The 20,947-nt window shown below is 41.7% G+C and overlaps 1 protein-coding gene across 5 annotated transcripts in view; it reads left to right on the forward strand.

Annotated features, from left to right (window-relative positions):
- tspan9a (tetraspanin 9a) overlaps window positions 1–20,947 on the forward strand; it is a 176,660-nt gene that overhangs the window by 153,415 nt on the left and 2,298 nt on the right. For all 5 annotated transcript variants that reach the window (XM_039614851.1, XM_039614853.1, XM_031725985.2 and 2 more), the window contains 5 exons: window positions 3,792–3,983; window positions 7,300–7,374; window positions 13,944–14,045; window positions 14,339–14,470; window positions 18,043–18,126. In XM_039614851.1, the coding sequence (XP_039470785.1) occupies window positions 3,792–3,983; window positions 7,300–7,374; window positions 13,944–14,045; window positions 14,339–14,470; window positions 18,043–18,126 (585 nt within the window). The remainder of the gene's footprint in view (window positions 1–3,791; window positions 3,984–7,299; window positions 7,375–13,943; window positions 14,046–14,338; window positions 14,471–18,042; window positions 18,127–20,947) is intronic.

The following is a 20,947-nucleotide window of genomic DNA, read 5'->3' on the forward strand; positions in this document are numbered from 1 at the left end:
AGGTCCTCCAGTGTCCCTCACACACACTTACACCCCATTCCCTCTTAGTGGGTCCTGTGTCGGGTGGCTCCGTGTCACTGAGCCAGTTACTGCAGCAGCTGATAATTCTCCAAGCCAGTCGCTCAGATGAAGGGTCAGCCTTATTTTCTTCTTCTCCTCTCCCTCCCTCGAGGCTTGGTCTCTTTTTACCTTATACACAGCTCGCAATCTCTCTGGATTTAATACTCTATCTGTCTTCCGCAGACCTCCTGGTTGACCTCTGTCACATCAACTTCCTGTTTGGAAAGTTGCCTCACAGTTGCTTCTCACAGTATTATTGCAATTATTTTCACCCTGAGCTTGTTATAAGGCCCCCAGTAGTAGGGTCCCATTCATCTAGCTAGGCAGTCGCATCACACGTGTGCCTGTATCCTCCAGCAGAAAGTTAATGACGTGCTATGCTCTGTGCACCTCTCTACTGGGTTTTTTTGTCACTTCTTCTGCAAATGACATTTAGACGCTGAACTCCAGACGTCTTTCCAACAAGGTGCTCTCACAATATTGTCCAACACGTAGGAAAAGGTCACACGCCATATTCTCTCAGCTCACTCTTACACTACCATTGATTTTTAAAGAGTGGCTCCATACCAAGCACAATTACATGTGCTCCTCCCTCCTGGTGTAAGTGCTGTTCGCTTTCTGAAATCAATCCAGTGTTTAGAGCAGCTGGCTTTATATTCCAGGCTGCAACTATTTTTTTTTCATTATCACAGCTGGAAGTTATCTTCCCCTCAGCCTCAAATATGAAAGCAACCTTCAGGTTGATAAATAGGGGGGAGCGTCTCTTGTGCAGCGCTTATACAGTGGGAGCGACACAAAGCAGAACATCATCGAGGCAAAACAGCTGATTTGTTTTAACAGTGTTTTCTACTATCTAAACAAGAAAGACTTCGAAAAATTGTAGCAATAAAAGAATCGGCCCCTCGCCGAAGCTTGTTAAAACTTACGCAGTGGACATGGAAGGCTGTTGTATGTCACCCTCAGCTGCTTAATGATGGGCATGCTTGCATGGGTTGAGGGGATATTGAAATTGCCTTGAGCATCTGTACTTGCAGGTATATATCAGGTTCATATCTCAGACCTCACAAACAAATATGCTGGTTCTTTATGTTCAAGGACATTGCAGGAGACTGTCAGGAAGTATCCACAGTGTGAGTGCAGCAATTTTGCCACATCACAGGCAAATTCAGATTATTGGATTTTTTTCCCCACGTCCCTCGCAGATAGGGGAATTAACTCCTCATTGATATAATACCAATGACTGCCTTTATATTAAGGTCTCTCTATGACTATTTAAAAGCTTCTCTAGTATTTTGGGATTCCTTGATCCTTCCCTGCAGATGGCATATCAAAACACGCCTGCCCCACAATTAAAAGAAGATAAGGAGCTCAGCAGAGGCACTCAATGTCAAGCTCAGAAGTACATGCCAAGGTCAGATAACACAGATCAGAGCTTTTACTAGAGACACCTACACAAAGGTCTGATGACAGCGTGTTGCTGTTGTTATTGTAGTCGTAGTAGAAACAGGACAGAGATTACACCGTGCTCTCGGTAGGCTCAGATCAGACAGATTGAGCGGGGATTGGGTGGTTTCACAGTCACTTAAGAGAGCGACACACTTGGACGAGCTCCCTTCACTGGGCATTAAACACAATTAAGAGAAGGCATTGTAACGCTCCCCACCTGGGCTCTTAAACCTCCTGGTGCTCCCCCTCACTAGCTGTAAATCCGCTCTATGTTTCTGCCCTCTTAAACTTACTATTCGTCCTCTGCTTCCTTGAATGCCTCCTCGCTCTCTATAATCTGGCCTTCTGAATGGTGCGCGTGCGATCCTGTATATTAGCCGCTCTGCATAAGGACATGACCTTTTCCAGCGTTTTCAATTGACATTTTTATTCTCCCGTTTTTAATCAGGGAAGAATAAAGGGCTAGTTGCCTCTGAATTATTTAGATTATGAATGACTGAAAGTCTTTTGAGCACCGATGTACCTTTCCCTCACATACTGATGCTTGTTGGTCTGTTCACAGCAACCTTGTAAACCTTGACAGCAGACAGACTTTGCTTATGCGAGCACTCACTTCAGGCTTTCACAGACTCACCCGCAGTCAATCAGTTCTGGAATTCGGCTTTCAAGTATCTTTGAGGAATTTATGCACAATCCAGATTCTTTCACTTTGTTCTCACTTCTATTGCTCGTAGTCATTTCCCAGGCTTTGTGAGACCAAGTGTATCATTCATTCAGCAGAATATGCTGATGTATGTATACGTTCTGAGGAGTTTGTATCTGTGGAGGTCACAGCTTGTACATATCGCAGGTCAGTGACAGTAGGACTCGGCTCATTTGACATCTGAGAACTGAATTCTTAGGCTCAGTTTACGTATTTACAGATCCTATAGGACTCATTAGACCTGAGGTATCTGTCCCCACTTCATGAGGTCTGCAGCTGTGATCCCAAAGTTGCACATCAGTTATACATCATCACCTAACATTGCCGAGAGCGACTTTGAGTACTCTGCACCTACTAATTTGTTTCCAGTCACTTTGTTGATCAACACTTGTGTGCATTTGTCTAACTGGAGCTACACTTGTTTGCTAGGGAAGTGCTGATAGTGCAGCAAATTTTCAGGTTTGTTATTAGCTGACAGTTAAACTTTGTCAGCTGCTGCAGATTATCTCTCCATGTGGCTGATTAATTATTTAATAGTAAAACAAAAGGAAGCAGTTTGCAACAGACACATATCTCTCTGTAATTTCTTCTTGATCGTGACTGCTTCTGTATGCTGTGTATAAATGTGCTCCTCCATGTCTGTTTGTTTGCATGCACTGCAGGTTTGTTGTACATATTGCTGACAGGCATTAAAGCTTTCTGGTGCAGTGGTGCAAAGATGAGAAGGGAAGAGGGCAGCGGTGTTAATAGAAAGGAGGAAAGAGTAACGGTGCAATCATTTACCCTGGTTTGTTTGCATATTTTAGCTCTCTTTGGTTTTCATATATATTGCCATGTGTATTTCTTTTATTGATTTTTATCCTGTTAGGTCTCCATAAAAACGTAACTCTCAAAGCGGTGACCATGTACTGCTCTGATCTTTGATAGGAGGACTCGCACATCAGCAGGCGTGACTCTCTGCTCTGCCAGTCTAAGCCTTCCATTAACACTTTATTGCATTAATGGACTCTGCAGATCTCACACACACAGCAGGGGCCTGGCGGGGTGACAGGGTGAGATTAGGGAATTGCTCCCTCTAGGTGAAGCTCAACTCTACTGCAAGCAGATTTCATAAATCTGGGAAGTTTTCATTACAGCGATTGGCAGTAATTACATGTCTGTTTGTTCTGGATTTAATGAAATCAGCTCAAACGTGCAAAACCAGCATGGCCCAAGCCCAGTTTTTGCTCTAATCACTTGCAGAGCGTTATTGGCTTATCGTAGTTGTAATTGGTGTAAAGTCTCTCGTTTTTTGACCAGTGTTTGGAGATGTATGATTGTGTGGGCAGTTCCTCAGGCTGCTGGAGGGGAAATTGAGACTGTTGCACTGGGACTTTTGAGGTGGAGATGGCTTTTAATTTAAAGCTAACCTTACTCTTTGAATTACTGTTATTGTTCAGCAGGTCTCGCTTTAAACCAACGCAGCCAGTGGAGAGCTTAAGATGAATTTGAATGCTAATCATTTCTGCAGCTTACCCTGAAAAGGTTGTGCCTGTCTGTTTGTTTTCTCACCTTGTCGTCTGTCTTATCTTTTGCCTTGCAGTTATGTGGCTGCGGGCTGCTCGGTGTGGGCATCTGGCTCTCGGTGTCTCAGGGCAGCTTCGCCACCTTCTCACCCTCATTCCCTTCACTGTCAGCTGCCAATATGGTCATTGCCATCGGCGCCATCGTCATGGTAACAGGCTTTCTCGGTTGCCTGGGTGCCATCAAGGAGAACAAGTGCCTGCTTCTGAGCGTGAGTTAAATCCAGATACCTACAAAATATATTTTTTTTAAAGTCACACATGGATAACTGTCAGCAGCACAAATGTACACATTGTAGTTCTTCCCTTAATTTCTCTCACTCATGCATTTATTGACTGAAATTCATTTGTAGAGTTGACCTCTTGCAATCAGTTGTATTAGAAGGTTTTGGCACCCCTGGGGAAGCTGCATATTTTATTGATAAATACAACCCTTGCAGCAATGAAATATTAAGATGAGCTTTTCATGAATGTATAAAGTTGATAGAAAACAGTAATGGTGGCAGTGGGCCAAAGTTTGTGCAAACTACAAAGACAGCACTTATAGTAGCAGCCCTAATTTCATAGCTTGGAAATGTTTTTAATGGACCATTAAGAGTCATTGTTATTTTGCCAAAGATGAGACACACAAAAAAAGCAATGCCATAACATTTTGAGAACTGCTCGTGTTTTGTGCCTTTTTGCTGCAAGGGTTGTCTGCACTGTCACATGCAAACTGCATGCAAGTGTCTATACTTAAAGGCACACTGGTCACAGGCCACCAGGAGCTTTTTTTGTATTTGTCCTATTACCAGACCCTCGGGAGAGCTAGATGACTGGGGCTAGCTCAGTAATTCAGTCTGCCCTCTATCGAACCTCAAGAGTGCACAAAGGAAAATTAGAGCTGAGCAATAGGATTCTCCCTTTCTGCAAATTAATAGCAACTAATGCATGTCATTGCCATGGCTCTGGTGAAAGCCCAGTGAAAGGAATTTCAGGCGGGGGCTCTTTTTGTACGGAATCTGTGGCTGAATTAGTATTTGCATAGAGCACACCAAAAGGCACTTGATGCTTTTGAAGCTCAAGAATTGAGAATGTTCTATTATTCATTACAAAGACTGTTCTGTCTTGACGTTGCACTGTTTGCCCAAAGTTGTACAACTGTGTTATCTTAAGCACAAGTTAATTATGAGAGTTCACCCAACAGAATGAGGTTTGCAGGGATCCACTGCAGAAAGGCAAGGGAAAAAAACTTTCATGTATAGAAACTTTAAATGAGAAGTGGAGTTGGGGCTCTGAGTACTTAACATCACAAACAGCTCAATCCCTTGAAGCTCTTGCATCAGTCAAAAGCCCCACCAAATCCTCAGTGTTAGACATGGCTTCCTTCACCTGCCTAACAACTGTGAAGCAGGGAGAGAGAGCAGAGTGCAAAGACAGAGCGGAGGGGTGTGAAAGATGGCTGGAATTAGAGAAAAAAATGCGAGTTAATGGAAAATATCAAAGTTTTGATGTTTCTCACCGAGTCTCCTGCCACATCTGTGTGTGACAGCCTTTTATATTTGGCCAGGATAATTCTGTTTAGGGCATCCATGTCTGCTGTCGTTGCTGTTGTTGTGTTGTTTGTTTGTCTTTCTGTCCAGTCGAGCACATCCAAAGGTTTGGGGAGGTGGTGGTGGTGGTGTGGGCTCAGGACAGGGAAACATCAAGAGTAGGTTTAGATCTCCCAGCGCAAATAGATCTGAGCGTTTACCTTGACATGTTATCTTTGAAGTTGGTCTGCGTACAGCTCTCTTTGGATTAGAAATATTCAAAGACCGGACATCCTTTGCAGCGATATTGCAGTGCGCCTTTTCTGCCAAATAGACATATTGTCTTTGAAGTTGGCACTTTTATTAACATACAGCATAGATGTACAGCTCTCTTTGGATTAGAAATATTCAAAGACCGGACATCCTTTGCATAACAGCGATATAAACTATGCAGTAACAAAGACAGCACAGCTGCTCTGTTCCCAACTTTTCTGCCAAATAGTTTTATTGAGACATTTTTTAAAGAAACAAAACAAGGTGAGATAACAGTGCGATTGCTGGCAAATGAGAGCATGCACCCACAGAGCAGATTGCTGAGCGCTGTGTATCACATAAAACACATGCACAACCTCACACAAAAGGCGCGCAGTCAACTTTTGAGAAAATGAAAGCCGCGTGCATGAAGCACCACCAATTTGCTTTGCAGAAACAGTTCATTTGATTGTAAATGCCAGTGAAGGAAAGTAACGTTGTGTAGAGACAAAAGTGGACGAAAGAGAGGATGCTCCACAAGTTGACTGTGGGTGAACAACAATCATTCTGTGGGCTGCAAAGCCATATGCACCAGCAAACCGTTGTAACTATATCATGTGAGCCGTGACATAAATAATAGCTTGCACCCTCCCTCCCAGATGAGTTTGGAATTAATGGGTTTTTCAAAAATCTAGGTTTGCATGCCTCCTCCCATGCTGTGCAGGAGAGCTTGGTAAATACCGTGCTGTAATGGAGTCAAGTAGAGAGAGTAGTAGATGAGATGCAAGGCTGTGCTAGAAATTAATCTTAGGAAGTATTAAACCTTTTACACTCCCCTCACACATTCACAAGCCCTCCAGCACAGAGATTCTCCTTTTTTCCTCCCACCATCACTCCCACCTCTTGCTTCATGTCTCTTTTCTAATTTCCTTCTCCCTTTTTAAATTTACTTTGTTTATGTTTATGGATTTTTTCTTTTTCTTTGTTTGTCTTGAGAAATGTTGGTTTCTGTGTATGCTGCTTCCAAATGAAACCATTAACTGAAACCTGGAGCATTTTTGGGGAAATTTACTCATTTGTTTTATTGTCAAGAGCAAAAATGAGGAGATTAATACAGCTGGTAAATATAAAGCTACTGCCAGAAACTGTCCAGCCAAGCTGAACTGTATAAATGGAGGGGTCAGTAGGTAACGCCAGCTAGCTTTATTTAGGGCTGGTTTTATGGTCATGTGAAGTGATTCACTGGGTCATAGCTGGGCAATTAACCTTAAAATACTACAGCTTTATTTTTTTTGTTTATCCTTGATGATGATTCATGTGTTAATTATTGGGTTTTAAGAGATGCCAGCTGGCAGATAAAGCCAGGCTATGAAGCTATTTCTCTCTCGTTTTTGGTTTTTTTTGTTTCAGTCTAAGCTAAACTAATTGGCTGCTAGCTCATCTCATTTAACCCTTGCCTTATGTTTCACAAGATGTCAAACAATTGCTTTAACCGAAATTAAAAGATCATTAAATGATCCGTGTATCTCCATGAGTCACACAGTACATTTGAGTTTGGAGTATAAATAAATGCACTTTAAATCATCGATGCAAGTCTTACTGTGAAGTTTGTGAAATTGTGTCTTTTTTTTCTTTCATCATGTAACTCAGATAAAACAGCACTTAACCGCAGAAGAAGCTTAGCTGTTCAGAGTTTTGTTCCCAAATTCAATTTACAATATTGCCAGTGCTGCTGTTGTAACGGTGCTCTTCCTCTGTCTGACAGTTCTTCATTGTCCTGCTGATAATTCTTCTGGCAGAGGTGATTTTGCTCATCCTCTTCTTTGTGTACACAGATAAGGTAAGTTGTTATGTGTTATCTCTGAATTTTGTCTTTTATTATTCCAGCTGAAGACGTTAAAAGAAAGCATGCACACACACTCTCTCACACACACAGATGATCACAGACAAATGCAGAAAGCAATAAAAGGTGTTAGTGTGATAAGCATACCTATATTCCAGTTGCTTCTGGGTATCAGAGTTTTCTGTTTTTATATTTGGTTGTTTCTCTGTCAGAAGCTTGAGTGTCTTCACCCCACCATTAACACGGCAGTCAAAGGTTAGGCCACAAAATTCAACTCAATCCCCAACAGTTGGCTCCCCCTAATTAGTTCCAGGAATATTTCCCATGACCCCATGAATGAGGTTAAATCAGGTGAATGTGTATGGGGGTAACAGCAGATGCCTACATGCAAAGCTCTGGATATTACAGATGTCCGCGTGCAGGCTGAATTCGTCTTCATCTTTAATCTGATCCAACCACAAATGTTTCATCCCGAAGAAGACAAGTGTCTTGTGCAGGACGAGCGATGAAGACTTCTGTGTTTTCAAGGACATGTCGCTGATAGATCCGTCTATTTATATATTCGCTCTCTTATGTCACACGGCCCTCGGGACATCAGCTAATTCTGCCTCTTTGTTCTGAGGTTATTGCTCAAACCTAGTCTCTCAGGCAGATAAAGGAATTCATTTAGCAGCCAATCCATTCTCAGATTCGGATCGGGTCTCGCAGGCACACCCTGTCAGGAGTAAATATGTCTGTTGCCTTATCATCAAAATATTACCGGCTTAACCGTGATCCCTCCGGCGGAATTTAAATAGAAAACCTCTTGACTTCACAGCAGTGCCTTTCCCATCACCTGTGAAGTCAGTAAAAGATAGCCCAGTAGTGCTGAGGATTTCCTAAATGAGAAATCAGTTGAGTCTGCATTAGCAAAGCATGGGGCATTACCCGGGGAAAACTCATTCGCACAAGTTCCAGTGAATACCCACCGTGTTTTATGTTTGCCCCGTTCTTGCCAAATTACTGTGTGTTTATCCTGGCTTAAACCTAATGGAATGTGAAACCATGATAATGAGGATCACAACCAAATATATTTTCCTTTATTGGTCTTCAAATGTCATTGGAAGGCAAAGCGTTTAAAGTAAATTGCATGTTATTGGAGATGACATTTTCAGACTGCTATAATCAGGATGTCCTGCAAATTTAGGAAACTGCATTATTATATTTTAAAGTTTGTCTGTTTTGGCTAAAAGGACAGTTGCAGAAGACCTTCACATATTGCTTTTTGTTTTGTGGTTGGGTTTTTTTTCTCTGTCTCCAGTGAGATCTTGTATGCCGTGTGAGGCTCCCCTCGTCTTCTGCTACAGACTGTGATCAGAGGAATCACTAATTCACTTTTCTTATTTGATCCCCTAATCACAGGGCATTTATTAACAACACTGGAAGACATATGGTACAGTAGTTGGCAGCTTTTAAACGTGTATTGACGGAGGCCTGCAAAACAGATATTTTAGTCTCTCAAATAGGTCATATTTAAGTCATGACTGACTTTTTGTGCATACTGTGATCCGTCTGGGCGACAATCTGTTGACGGGTGGGAGGAAAAGACAAACATATAGTATCTTGCGTTTGTTGCAACATGTTTTTTTCGTTTAGCGTCCATTTCCACCAGTTTAATCCTACTTAGGAGGTACTGCTCAGTCCTGTTAATAGAGAATTTCTCTCACGTCTTCTTCACCCCAGCAGTCTTGCCTCCAGGTATGGCTTATGCGTGGGCACTCCCTCATTCCTTCCACAGCCCAGTGGTGTTAAGCTTTCTGATTAAATGCCATGTAGAGGGCGTAGTATAATAAAGGCTGGCCCTGCAGTTAGCAACCAGCTGACTGCAGCAGATGGCTGGGCGGCAAACCAGATTACAGCCATCCGTCTTTAACGCTCTGACCTCATTGTGCCTCCGTCGACCCAACACGCTGAGCTGAACACCAGTGAAGGTTTATTAGCTCAGAATGAGGAAGCAGAACTTTGCAAGAGAGACAGGAAGCACCGGAGCATGTACGTAGGGATGTCGGGAGGGCGAGGAAAAAATGAAGGAAGGGTGGAAGGTGTGGACAGAGGTGGAAGAAAAAAAGAAATGAGATATCAAAGGATGGCAGGGAAGGATGAATTTGTTATGTGTTAGGGTGCTGAAGTACACAAAAAAGGGGGGAGAAAGAGGTCAGCCATGTCAGAAGTGAAATTAGATGTCACTGTAAAATTTTAGAAAAAGAATCAGGAAAAAGGCAAACATGGAGTCATGGAAGAGGAAGGAAGCAAATTTTGGCATGGAAAAGGCGAGCAGGCTGTGGCACATCCTTGATGTCTTACTCACAGCCCAACAACAGCGGCAGTCACATCTAGCTGCGTGTTACGTTTGTGCAGAGACAGAATTATGTTCAATTCCTGGCTGTGCGTTATTTTTCCCCGACCAATTAAAGCTGGAGTGGGGCTCTTCCCCTGACTCTGTCAAGTGCCCTGGCCTCGGGCTACAAAGCACAGGGTTGCAGAGCAACTGAGGGAATTAAGTAACGTGTTTAATAATGTGCTGTTTGGAGACCTCTGGCACTGATTCTGTTTGGATTCACATCATTTATTACAATTTCAGGGCAGTAAATGTATTTGTCCTGAGCTTTGCAATTAGAGCAACAGTGAAACGTTGTTAGCTTCTTAGTTTCCCAGTAGTCCTGAAACTAAAACCAGTGTTTCCAGACGGTATATGACCCAACAATGACTGCGTGTGAGAGGAAAAAAGCACTAAACATGTTTGAAAGAGGTTCGGTCTATCCTTAAAGAGCATGCAGCAAAAGACTGAAGATATGACAAGAGGCAGTTTTGTTTGCTTCACAAAACAGTGAAATAAGTGGCAATTTGATCTGGATTATTTAGCTTTGAATATGTTTTATTTAAATAGGATTTAATGGTAACTTCATGCTTGAAACTCTGCATTTAGGAACATTTGAGCCTGAAGTCTGGTATTTGTGATAATGTGAGCTTTGTGTACCATACCCTGACAGCAAATTACAATCAGAAGTTCAGTTTGGAAGAGGTTGACTTGGGTTCAGATCCTGTGTACTTCGGTGCAGTTTACATCAAATATGAAATCTACTGTGCCTGCTAGTGTACCACAGCTGAGGATAGAATATCAGCTCAACTGTCTGTCACTTTTTTAAACATAAAAAAAGTGTTCTCTGCACCGCCTGTCTCGTCAGAAACCTGCGTATGCAGGCAGATCTCTGGTTCTTTGCATTATAGATGAGATTTGAAGACAGGTGAGTATGTGTGGAGTCGCTTCATCATTTCTCCATCAAAAAGAAAAATAGCAATAATGCCAAGGAATATTCCACTGTAAAGTATATTTTTAATTATTATACAGCTGTCGGGTAAACGATGATGTGAGCTGCTCTGGTACTGAACGTTAATGCGATGTGAACACTTGCCAGCGTGGGAACTTGGGAGTTTGAGGCAATTTGATTAGAAATTTCACAAGAAAAGCTATTTAACAGCCCCAACACAACATCAGTTAGCAAAGAACCAAAGTGAGTTACTAGCTGGTGAACACAGGGGAGCAGCTACAACTTAACAATAATCTGTTTAATTTAGTAGTTGACCAAAAAGAAAGTGCAGGGACAAAAAAAGAAAGAAAAGTGTTTTTAAAATAACAATCAATGATGATCCTTCATATTTTTTGCTAGTGTGAATATGTAGATAAGATATTAGCCATTTTGAAAGTTCAAAGCTGTTCCTAAGCACTTAGCCATCCCCACATAAAATCAGGTTCAGGTTTTTCAGTGGAAAGTTGAGCACTTGTTAGTCTGACTGTGTTTGGTATCCCGAGATCGTTGCCCTGTTTTCCTGTCAGCATGCACTGAACATGCAGACAGATAAAGGTTTTATCTATAGTTTACCCACCGCAGGTGCAAATACACTAACTCACAGATGGATGCTGTACAATTTTCGTAAGATATTAAGTGAGCAAACTGACATAATAAAAGTTTTGCTCGTCTCTTCTGTTTTCACAGAATCTCATGTTAATACGTAATGCTCTCCGTGTTACGTGAGGAACTCTAAATGTTCCACAGCATTTTCAAAACAGCCTGCTGAGACACCAGTCGTTAGCCAGATGTCCCCAAAGGCAAAACTCGAGGACGGTGCACCTCTGTGGTGGCTGTATCCTTCTCTGAAATGATCAGATCTTTCCCGTCTTTGGAAATTGGAGCAGTCGGTTCTGTCGTGGCACACACTCTGGTAACGAGTATTCAGTGTAACCTCACATCTGAACAGTGACAGGTCTCAGTGTACCTGCTCCCCTGGGTGTTACCATGTCACCAGATCTGGGACAGGTGTTTCTCCAACAATCTACCACCCGCTCTCTGCTCTATTTTTGTGATCAGCGACGGGAAACATGAACAGTTTGGACAGAAAGGCTTCTCCTTCCACCGCCCTCACCGTGTATATCTTCTTGTCTCTCTTTGTTTTTTGTTTTTTTTTTCATTTCTGTGAATTATGAGTGTTTTCTCAGCCGGCCAAGCTGAACCCTTTAGATTTCTGTGATGAATGTGCGGTCGTATATTGCTGTGTGCAGACTTGGTCATCACAGAGGAAACTACAAGCTTATCTATGCAATGAGACATATGAGCTCTGTCTCAGGGCTTTGTCTACATGCCACACGTGAAATATTGCGTGGCAACATCCAGGCAAAACTTCCCAGAAGTCGGATGTTGCCACAGCGTGGTGCTGGCCTGTTATTTGTCAACATTTTCGAGGACCGGCAGTGCAAGCATTAGTCGAGAAATAGGCTCGTGTTTTTGTCCGCTTCTGTGGCGAGGAGAAAAAGGGGTCGGCGTGCCGCATGATCCTCAAACTCCCTGTTTGTTCTGTATTCATTTGTCTGCCTCTCGTTAGGGGTAAATCTGGATCATTAACTTTCATTTCACACTGTAACAAAGACTTTCACACAAAAAAATGATGTGCAGTGACTTATCGGAGACTCGGAAGAAGACTTTTATTGCAATAAGGGGGACCCTGCTCTCCAGCGACTGTTTGAGGAGTCTGTAATGAGCCAGCAACATCACATACAGCCTACTGTAGGTGGAGAAGACAAGATAGCAGATAGAAACAAAGCATAAGGCAGAGATTGATGGTGCTGCTGTTCTTCATTTCATTTTCCTGCACGAGGACAGAGATCTGCATCAGCAAACTTGCAGGCCGAGGAGGAAGAATGGGATTTCAAATAATTCTCGTCTTATTTCAAAGCTTTTAGAGGGTGTTTTAAATGGGGTTTGCATCTTTAATGATTACTAAAGCATTTTATTGCCCGCGAAATTTTAATTAATCAGTAAAAATTCAGTTTGACTTTTATGTCTAATTCAGCAAATAGATTTCAAAAGCCTTGCAGCTGAAAAACAAGGGTAGTGAACCAGTGAATTTAAAGCTTAATGTCGTTTCTGTACAGTCAAAGGAAAGTTGGATTTGTACTATTTCTAATGTGTAAGACAGAAAGTCAAGTGATATTAAATGCGTTATTATTTTATAGAAGCCAGGCTTCTGGCTGCTTATTGTTACTTTCTTCCTTATTCTTTCACTAAAGGATTTATTGACACCTAAAAACACTGAGAAATGCTGAAATCACCTTGTTGTGTCTGGACGTGACAGTGCTAATGCAGCTTCTCTTGTCCTGTGCAGATTTCCTGATCACACTCTTTAACTCTAAGCTTTAAGTATTAAGTGCATTTCTATTGTTGTGATATTACTTTTATTGCCCGTGAAGATGTACAGCGTGGTTCTGTCAGTCCATGTCATTTTTCTAGTCATAATTACCCCGTATCTAAAGCGCCTCTCAATCTGTCCTGGCAGTTAGCAAATCCCCACAGGCATATGAAACTGCAGGAGAGCTAAAGCTCTGATTTTGTATCTCATTAACACACCGAATGAGATATTAATCTCCCTCAGACATGGCCCAACCCTGAGCAAATTGTTGGTGTTCACTCAAGAGGAAAATGATTTGCTAGCACTGCTGAAGGGCATGTTGAAGACAGCATCGTCCGCAGGGAGTGGATTTAGTGTGGGACTGGAGCGACACATGACGTGTCAGATGTTCAGACATCACAGCAGCAAGCAGGGTGCAACAAGTGTGAATGTGAGTGCGTGTGGGGCCCATGTGTGCATGTTTAGTTACGTGTTTTTTTTATTTGACAAAAGGTGAGTTTAATATAAAGAGGTTACCCATAACTGTGAAGTCGCTGGCATTTTATGTCTTTATATTGTAGTGTCGGATTGCTTTGCGCTAATGATTCGTCAGTCATACACAGTCCACTAAAAGCACTTAACTGCACACCTGCCACTACTGTTTGCATCTGTGTGAAAAGGATGCTGACAGTTTGAAATAATGCGAGTGCACCTCTACAAACACCCAAGCTTCAACTGCCTCCTCCAATATAAAGACAACATAAAGAGGTATTGAATGGTGTAACTCACCGGACTGTTCTTGCAAAGCCAACCCCTCCAAACTAAGATCTCTAACTAAGGCTAATGTTTGCTTTTATCCTCTCCAGGTGCGTGAGAATGCCAAACAGGATCTCAAGGATGGGCTGGCTCTGTACAACTCAGAAAACAACATAGGCCTGCGAAATGCCTGGAACATCATCCAGGCAGAGGTAAGTAACGCCATGCATTTACAATATGAGAAACGTCAGAGTGAATGTTTAAGCACAAATGACTAAAATCTATTCAGATATTCCAGCTAATGTCCTGGCTTGTAGCTGTGGTATTAGTGTGACCTTAAAAGCCCAAACTGCTGTCCAAGTACACTTCAGTCCTTTTTTGCTGTCCTTTAAAGGAAAGTGACCAATTAAAATTTTAAATTAAAGTTTGTTTGAGCTTTTTTGGGGCCGCTGAGGACACAGAGCATTAACTCATCTTCCGTCTGACATTTGTATGGCATTAACAGTGGAAATGCTGTGGAGTGATAGGATACACCGACTGGCACGAGGCCCTGAAGGACAAAGTAGTTCCTGATCGCTGCTGCCAGGAGCATTACCAGAACTGTGGGCGGAACTCCACCAACATGTTCTGGAACAGGGTGAGTTGACCTGGACTCTGATGTAGGGTTTGAGTTTTGCTTCTCAGTGTTTTGCTTTTGCTTTTAAGTATAAGAGTCACGTGTTTGCTCTTTTTAAATTATTCAAAACTAAGTTTTATGGTATTAAAATGACTCCACAGAATATACTGTATTTAACTTTTTGTTTTGGAGGATATGAATGATACACAAAGTCATTTTCTACCTAATCTTGGCTGTATAGTTTGTGTTGCCTTGACCTTTCTCTTTCTAAAACTGATACTCTGAAAGTATTCTGTTGGATTCAAGCAATATTCCTGTCCAGATTATAGGAAACATGCTGGGCCCAAAACTGCTATGACATCAGAATCAGAATACTTTATTAATCCCTGAGGAAATGATGTGGGTTACAATTACTCCAAGACAGTAACAGTAACAGACTAAACTATTTGAGTAACACAATTTGTTACAGTGTTAGCAAATTTAAGAAATAGCACAAATATATACAAGTCAGTCAATTATAAATATCAAGAATATTGACAAAGGATATTACAGAGGTGGAATATATATGATTGACATTTGACTCTAACCTGTGAACTTTGTCATTTGCTATTTGACTGTAGAGTGTGTGCAAACAGGGTGTAACTATTGCAGTGTTTACAGTGTGTTAGATGGAGGAGTTGTACAGGGAGAAGGCCACGGGCAGGAACGATTTCCTGTGTCGTTCAGTGGTGCTTTTTGGTACCATTTATCCCTCTTTGTGTTGTTACTGTCTCTCCTCATAGTAGGTTTTCTATTTACTTAGAACATGTCCTCTAAAACTGTCTGAACAAAGCCAAACTTGTTTTGCCACATTTGTGCAGCTTCGACTGCTGAAGTGTAATCTGTTAATTTGCTTGAGTCAGCCAATGTACCAACGGAAACAGACGTTAACTTGAGGTAGCCAGCAATTAACTGGCTGTGTGTGTGTGTGTGTGTGTGTGTGTGTGTGTGTGTGTGTGTGCGTGTGCAGACTGTTTATGCTGCGTTTTTGCAACCACTCGGAGTGATCTCAGCACTCACCAGGAACCCCGGTTGCTTTTTCACTTTACCGCCAGACTCTTTCTTTTTATCTTTTTTTGCCCTGCAGTCTCAGTGCACCTACAAAATATATACATGTGAAGTTTTTACTGACACTGAAGCCTTTTTAGGCTGCACAGGCATGTTTCTTTTATGGAGGGACATAAGCAAAGTGGACAACCAGAATATCAAAAAGGTCTTGACTGGTGCATCTACATAACAAAAGAGTTTTAGCGTCCCCGCGGTATGAATATGTCATTGTAAAACGGTTGTCTTTTCAGTAAATGCTGCCCCTGTGATTGGGTGGCTCTGTATTAGGAGTCTTTATTTCAATTTGCCCTTTCTCGAGAAAATGTTTCCCTGTTTCTCTCTGCTCCCTTGGTTTTGTAAATTCACTACAAGATCCAAACAGAGTTCTGCTCTGTTCCTGAGTCATGGCGTATAAAAATAGCTGTCTGTGGTGCACCTTTTTCCTAAGTCCATTTAATCTCCAACATCTCCAGCACCTGATATTTTTGACTGCACCTCACTTCTCAATGTGTTTTTACTCCTCAGCACTCAAGTACACAATTAAGATACCTGTCTGACATTGTCTAACATCCACTCGCTGTCCTTGAAACTTTTAGATACCGTATTTACAATTTTCAGTTGAGCTTCACGCTGTGTATCATCCCCATCTCAGCCAAACCAATTTATCTTGTGATCCTAATCTTCATCAGGCTGTTTTTCAGCTCTTTAGCAACATTCGATCTTTCAGTTTTAGGCCAAAGAAGAAGAGTGAGGAGGAGGGGTTTTTATGACGTATATAGAGACTGACATTAAGCAATGTTCTAAGCTAAAATTCAAATTTCCATTGTGAGATTGAACCACTTGTTCTTCCAATTTTCAGAGCTGTACTTTGGAAGCAGTGCACTGTCTGTGGCGTTTCAGGTGGAGGGCCACTGTGGCTCTGACTAGTGTTACTATGGCTCTTTTGTACATCCTGATTACTGCTGCAGCTGTGCTCTGGGGTTTCAAAAAATTGTATTTTGTCCATCCTTCAGACAATTCTTCTCCATATGGGCTCCCAACTCACTAAACCTCCAACTCATTAACAAATTAAGTTGCACCATTAACAGGTCATGTTATGACCATGCTCACGCAGTTGGGCTAATTTAAAATAATCAGCATACTTACATCGTTTTAGTGATCACAGGTTTTCTCACTGTTGTTGCAGAGGTTCAGTTGTGCACAAGAAGTTTTTGGTTTGAAACGATTTTCTTAGTGCATTTTTTGGGGGGCTTAAATTAACCAAAGGACTGCAAAGCTGTGAAAGAACCACAAAGACAAAACCACCATAGAAACTTCAACAGACTCAAAATGCAAAATGTCCATAACAGGAAAACAACACGAAACAACTCGAGGCGGAAAACTACTACAGAGAGGTGCGGATGAGCATACCAATGAACAGCTGCGAAGAGACAAATTAAGAGGAACAAAGTGACCACAAAGAAAAATACTGAAAAGTGAAAGAAAGGGACAGCAAAACAAAAACACAAAGTGACTACAGCGTGAACAACAATTGCTCCGTGTTGGGGGTTGTTGATACTTTTCTTCCCATTAAAACTCATGGTGTATTGGAAAGTTAGATCCACAGCGTCCTACTTTTTAATGCCATGTTTGAAGTGCTTTAACATATTGCCTTTAAATTACACTTTTGTTGCTCTAAAATACAATACTTGCCAATTTCTGCTCCCCAAATTTAAACGAGGCATGCATTTGTAAGCTTTAATCCACTGTTGTTTTTTTCCAACACTTTGTGGGTACTTAAAGTCGCTTTAAAGTTTTCCTCTTATTGCCTAAATCCAATGGATTTTTCTATTGTTCTCGAGACAACAGCTCTTCTTTTCTCACAAAACCTTGTAGCACAATGTTCACCAGTTTTCTCTCGTATTACTACTCTAATCTGCTATTGGTCTGGCATGTGGTTCGTTAGTGCGTCCAAAGTAGAGGATTAAAAGCTGTAATATAATTGCCAAAATGAGAAAAGACAGACATTGAGCTGGCCCATTGGGAAAGCTCATCATTAAAAGCTTGTGTGTAATCTTGCCCAGAGGAGATGGCCACACGCTTTGTAGTTAACTTTTACATGCTGCCTCAGCAACCACAGACCAGCAGGGCCACAGCTTTGCTGCTGAAACTGCCCTTAAGTGTGTCGTGTTATATCCCTGCCAGTGAGTAGCCTCTGAATGAACCCAGGTGGGAATGTATTTAAGCATACGATTAGTGCGCGCGTCGGCTTATGTGTCCCGTACGTCTGCATATAAATGTCATCGCTCACAATAACTCACCTGTGTTTAATAACTCACCTGCTAGTTATCCATCCTATGGTATAGCTCACATTAAAGAAATGCTTTCTTGCAGGAAAACTGCAAACCAGAAGATTGAGTTTTCTCCTGGGTAACTGAACAGGGGGCAGCCATCGCTCCAACTACAGTGTCATAAACTGAAAATGTATATTTTAATGATATTTTAACATGGTTTGTTCCTTTTTTCAGGGCTGCTTTGAGAAAGTGGAGGAATGGCTGGATGACAATAAGTATCTGCTGGGAACCATAGGCATGGTCATCTTGGTAGTGGAGGTAGGAGAATTTGTGAGAAACAACTCTTTCCTGTTTTTTCCTGCTTTGTGTCTTTTGCCCACATTGAAAACAATTAAAAGGTTATGAATTCTCACTGGGCATTCTGGGCTCCAGCACATCCTGAAATATTGAAGCTCCTGTCTTGTGCACCCTGATCATGTGTGAAGTGGCTTTGTGCCAAGAATGATATAAGGAGCTATGAGACGACAGGAGAGCAGAGATGCTGAATATAGAGGAGCAGGTATAGAGTCACAGATTAAAGGCTCTGTAGCAAGTGGTGGTAGAAATTCCACTGGCGCTTCTGTTTGTCTTTTGCTACTAAACTTGCTTCAGATTTATCCCTCTTTATCTCAGTGTGTCTCTTCAGAATGTAGTATTTCCACTTACTTTGAGATTGCACTCTAAAAGTGTCTACTCACAGAACAACGGGGAACCTTTTTTTAACCGTATTTGTGCAAATTTTGACTGCAAGACTTTTTTATATTATGACTTTTTTGTTGTTGTTTTTTTCACTCCGGTTAGCCAGTGTTTCGACAGAAGCCGTGATAGCGCTAGGTAGCCAGCACCACTAACTGCACAGAAACCTGTGTGAGCATGGTGGACAACAAGGGCAGCAAGAACAATACGAGTTCATGCATCCATGTAACAACTGAAAGTGAGTGTGAACGCTAGACGGTCTGTATATGCCACTACTGGCAACCTGTCAGGGGTCTTTGCTTCAATTTGCACCTTCTTGAGAGAATGTTTTCACACTCCCTTGACTTTGTAAATTCACTATAAGATCCAGCAGAGATCTGGTCTTTTTCCTGAATCATCCTCTGTGGCAATAGCTGTCTGGTGCACCTTTTTCCTAAGTCCGTTTAATCTCCAACACCCGACATCTCTGACTGCACCTTACCCTCCAATCCTTTTCACTTCTTCTGCTGCCAAGGTGCATGACAAGTGCCGAATATTTTAATATCTCTGCCCATGAAACCTTTCGGTACAATATTTACATTTCACATAGATGATGATATTTCACACGGATTCCTCAGATGTACAGTTCATTCGGTATGTCCGTGCCCTTGATTTTATTTTTGATGCTATGAAGACTTGTTTTTCGATATTTTCTTTCTGCCTACCCTGATATGTCTGTGACTGCGTGCACGCAGGACAAGGCTTCACTTTGCTAATGCATGAATTCATGGTTCATTCAGAGCAAAGTGTCCTCACCAAGGAAGGCAAATCTCACTGTTGAGTTTTGTATGATTCTGCACGTAATAATGTCCTCGGGGAGGGATAGCTCTTGCACAGTCACATCAGAGAAATGTGTGCATTATATATGACCACACTATGCTCTTAAGAATTTGTTAAATTTCACATTCTCCTCCAAACACACATCAGACATGTGCAGAACACTGAGACTTCTGGGCGCACATACATCCTCCTCTGATTCAGGCCAAACCAAAGGTAAAGTTGGGAAATATTTGCAGATGTGATAATGAAGAGCATCATAAATAAATCTAATGTCCCATAATGTTATTTTGTTTTGTTTTTTAATGATTTAGGACCAGAAACATGCTGTAAATAACAAATTTTGTCAAAAGCTAGTACCATATTTTTCGGACCATAAGGCGCATTAAGCGAAATAAAACAGTCAAATAAGTCAAACTTTACTCAACTCATTCTTCTTGCTTCCTTTACTTCCGTACCATTGATTCATTAATGTTGAATTCTCTGGCAGCTGCTCTATTCCCATGTTGTTGCAGTATATTAATGACTAACCTCGTATTGTGGATGGATTATCTCAGTTGTTCTCCTGACTGAAGTTTGGTCCGTTTACAGCATCCTGCCATGCGATCGCATTTGTCCCTAACCATCGGGAACCCTCACGTTACTTTTATCGAGTGGAAAAAAGTTAGCGTTCATCCTCCAGCTTCACTGTGTTTATGTTTTGCTAACATAGCTGTGTCGCTAGCGATCACGTAGCACATCATTATATAGCAGCTAGCCCAACTTCAGTAACCCTACAAACGTCACTGCTGTTTAGTTTTCTGTCTTCATTTATGTTGGAAGTGATAGCAGAGCTGTACGTTTGAATGTTTCAGAAATCTCTCTGTCAGAACATGCGAGATCATGGTTAGGTGGAAACTAGCGAGCTAACTTCCTGCTAACTTCTAACTCTGTTAAATGTAATAAATTCTGTTTTCATGGATGCCTGGATGTTAAACTTAATTGTTACACCTGGTAAAGCAGCAACGCTGATCGTTTTATTAAAGATGAAAGAATTCAGACAGTTTTTAACTCTCAGTGATGCAATGTTTGTTTGACTTTGGGACCTGAAGTGGACGGAGTTTAGGACCCAGATTACTCTGCGAGGCTCCTGACTACGGCAGCCGTAATGCTTCGTAGCTTGCCAAAGTCGTACTAAAACATTTTTTGACAGATTTTTGAACACGTGTACCACATAAAATTGGTTCGAGGTCAGTAAGCACAACCAGAATTCATACATAAGGCGCACCGGATTATAAGGCGCACTGTCAATTTTTGAGAAAATTAAAAGATTTTAATTTAAAGTGCTTCTTATAGTGCGGAAAATACGGTATGTACGGTGTGTGTTTATCCACAATGCTTCAGAAATCCCAGAAATATTTCCACATTTTAAGCAGGAATCTGTGATTGAGCTTTAAAGCAACTGTCATCCTGTCTCTCAGACTGAATGAAGCAGACAGCAGAAGCTTCCTGTCAGAGTTGCACAGATGAGCTCGGATGTAAATAATTGGGTTGGCTCTGAAGCATTTTTTTTATCTGTCCTAACTCCGCCTCAGCTGGATGTTTACCT

The sequence above is a fragment of the Oreochromis aureus genome, linkage group 7 (assembly GCF_013358895.1).
Source record: "Oreochromis aureus strain Israel breed Guangdong linkage group 7, ZZ_aureus, whole genome shotgun sequence".
In the NCBI taxonomy this organism is placed as follows: domain Eukaryota; kingdom Metazoa; phylum Chordata; class Actinopteri; order Cichliformes; family Cichlidae; genus Oreochromis; species Oreochromis aureus.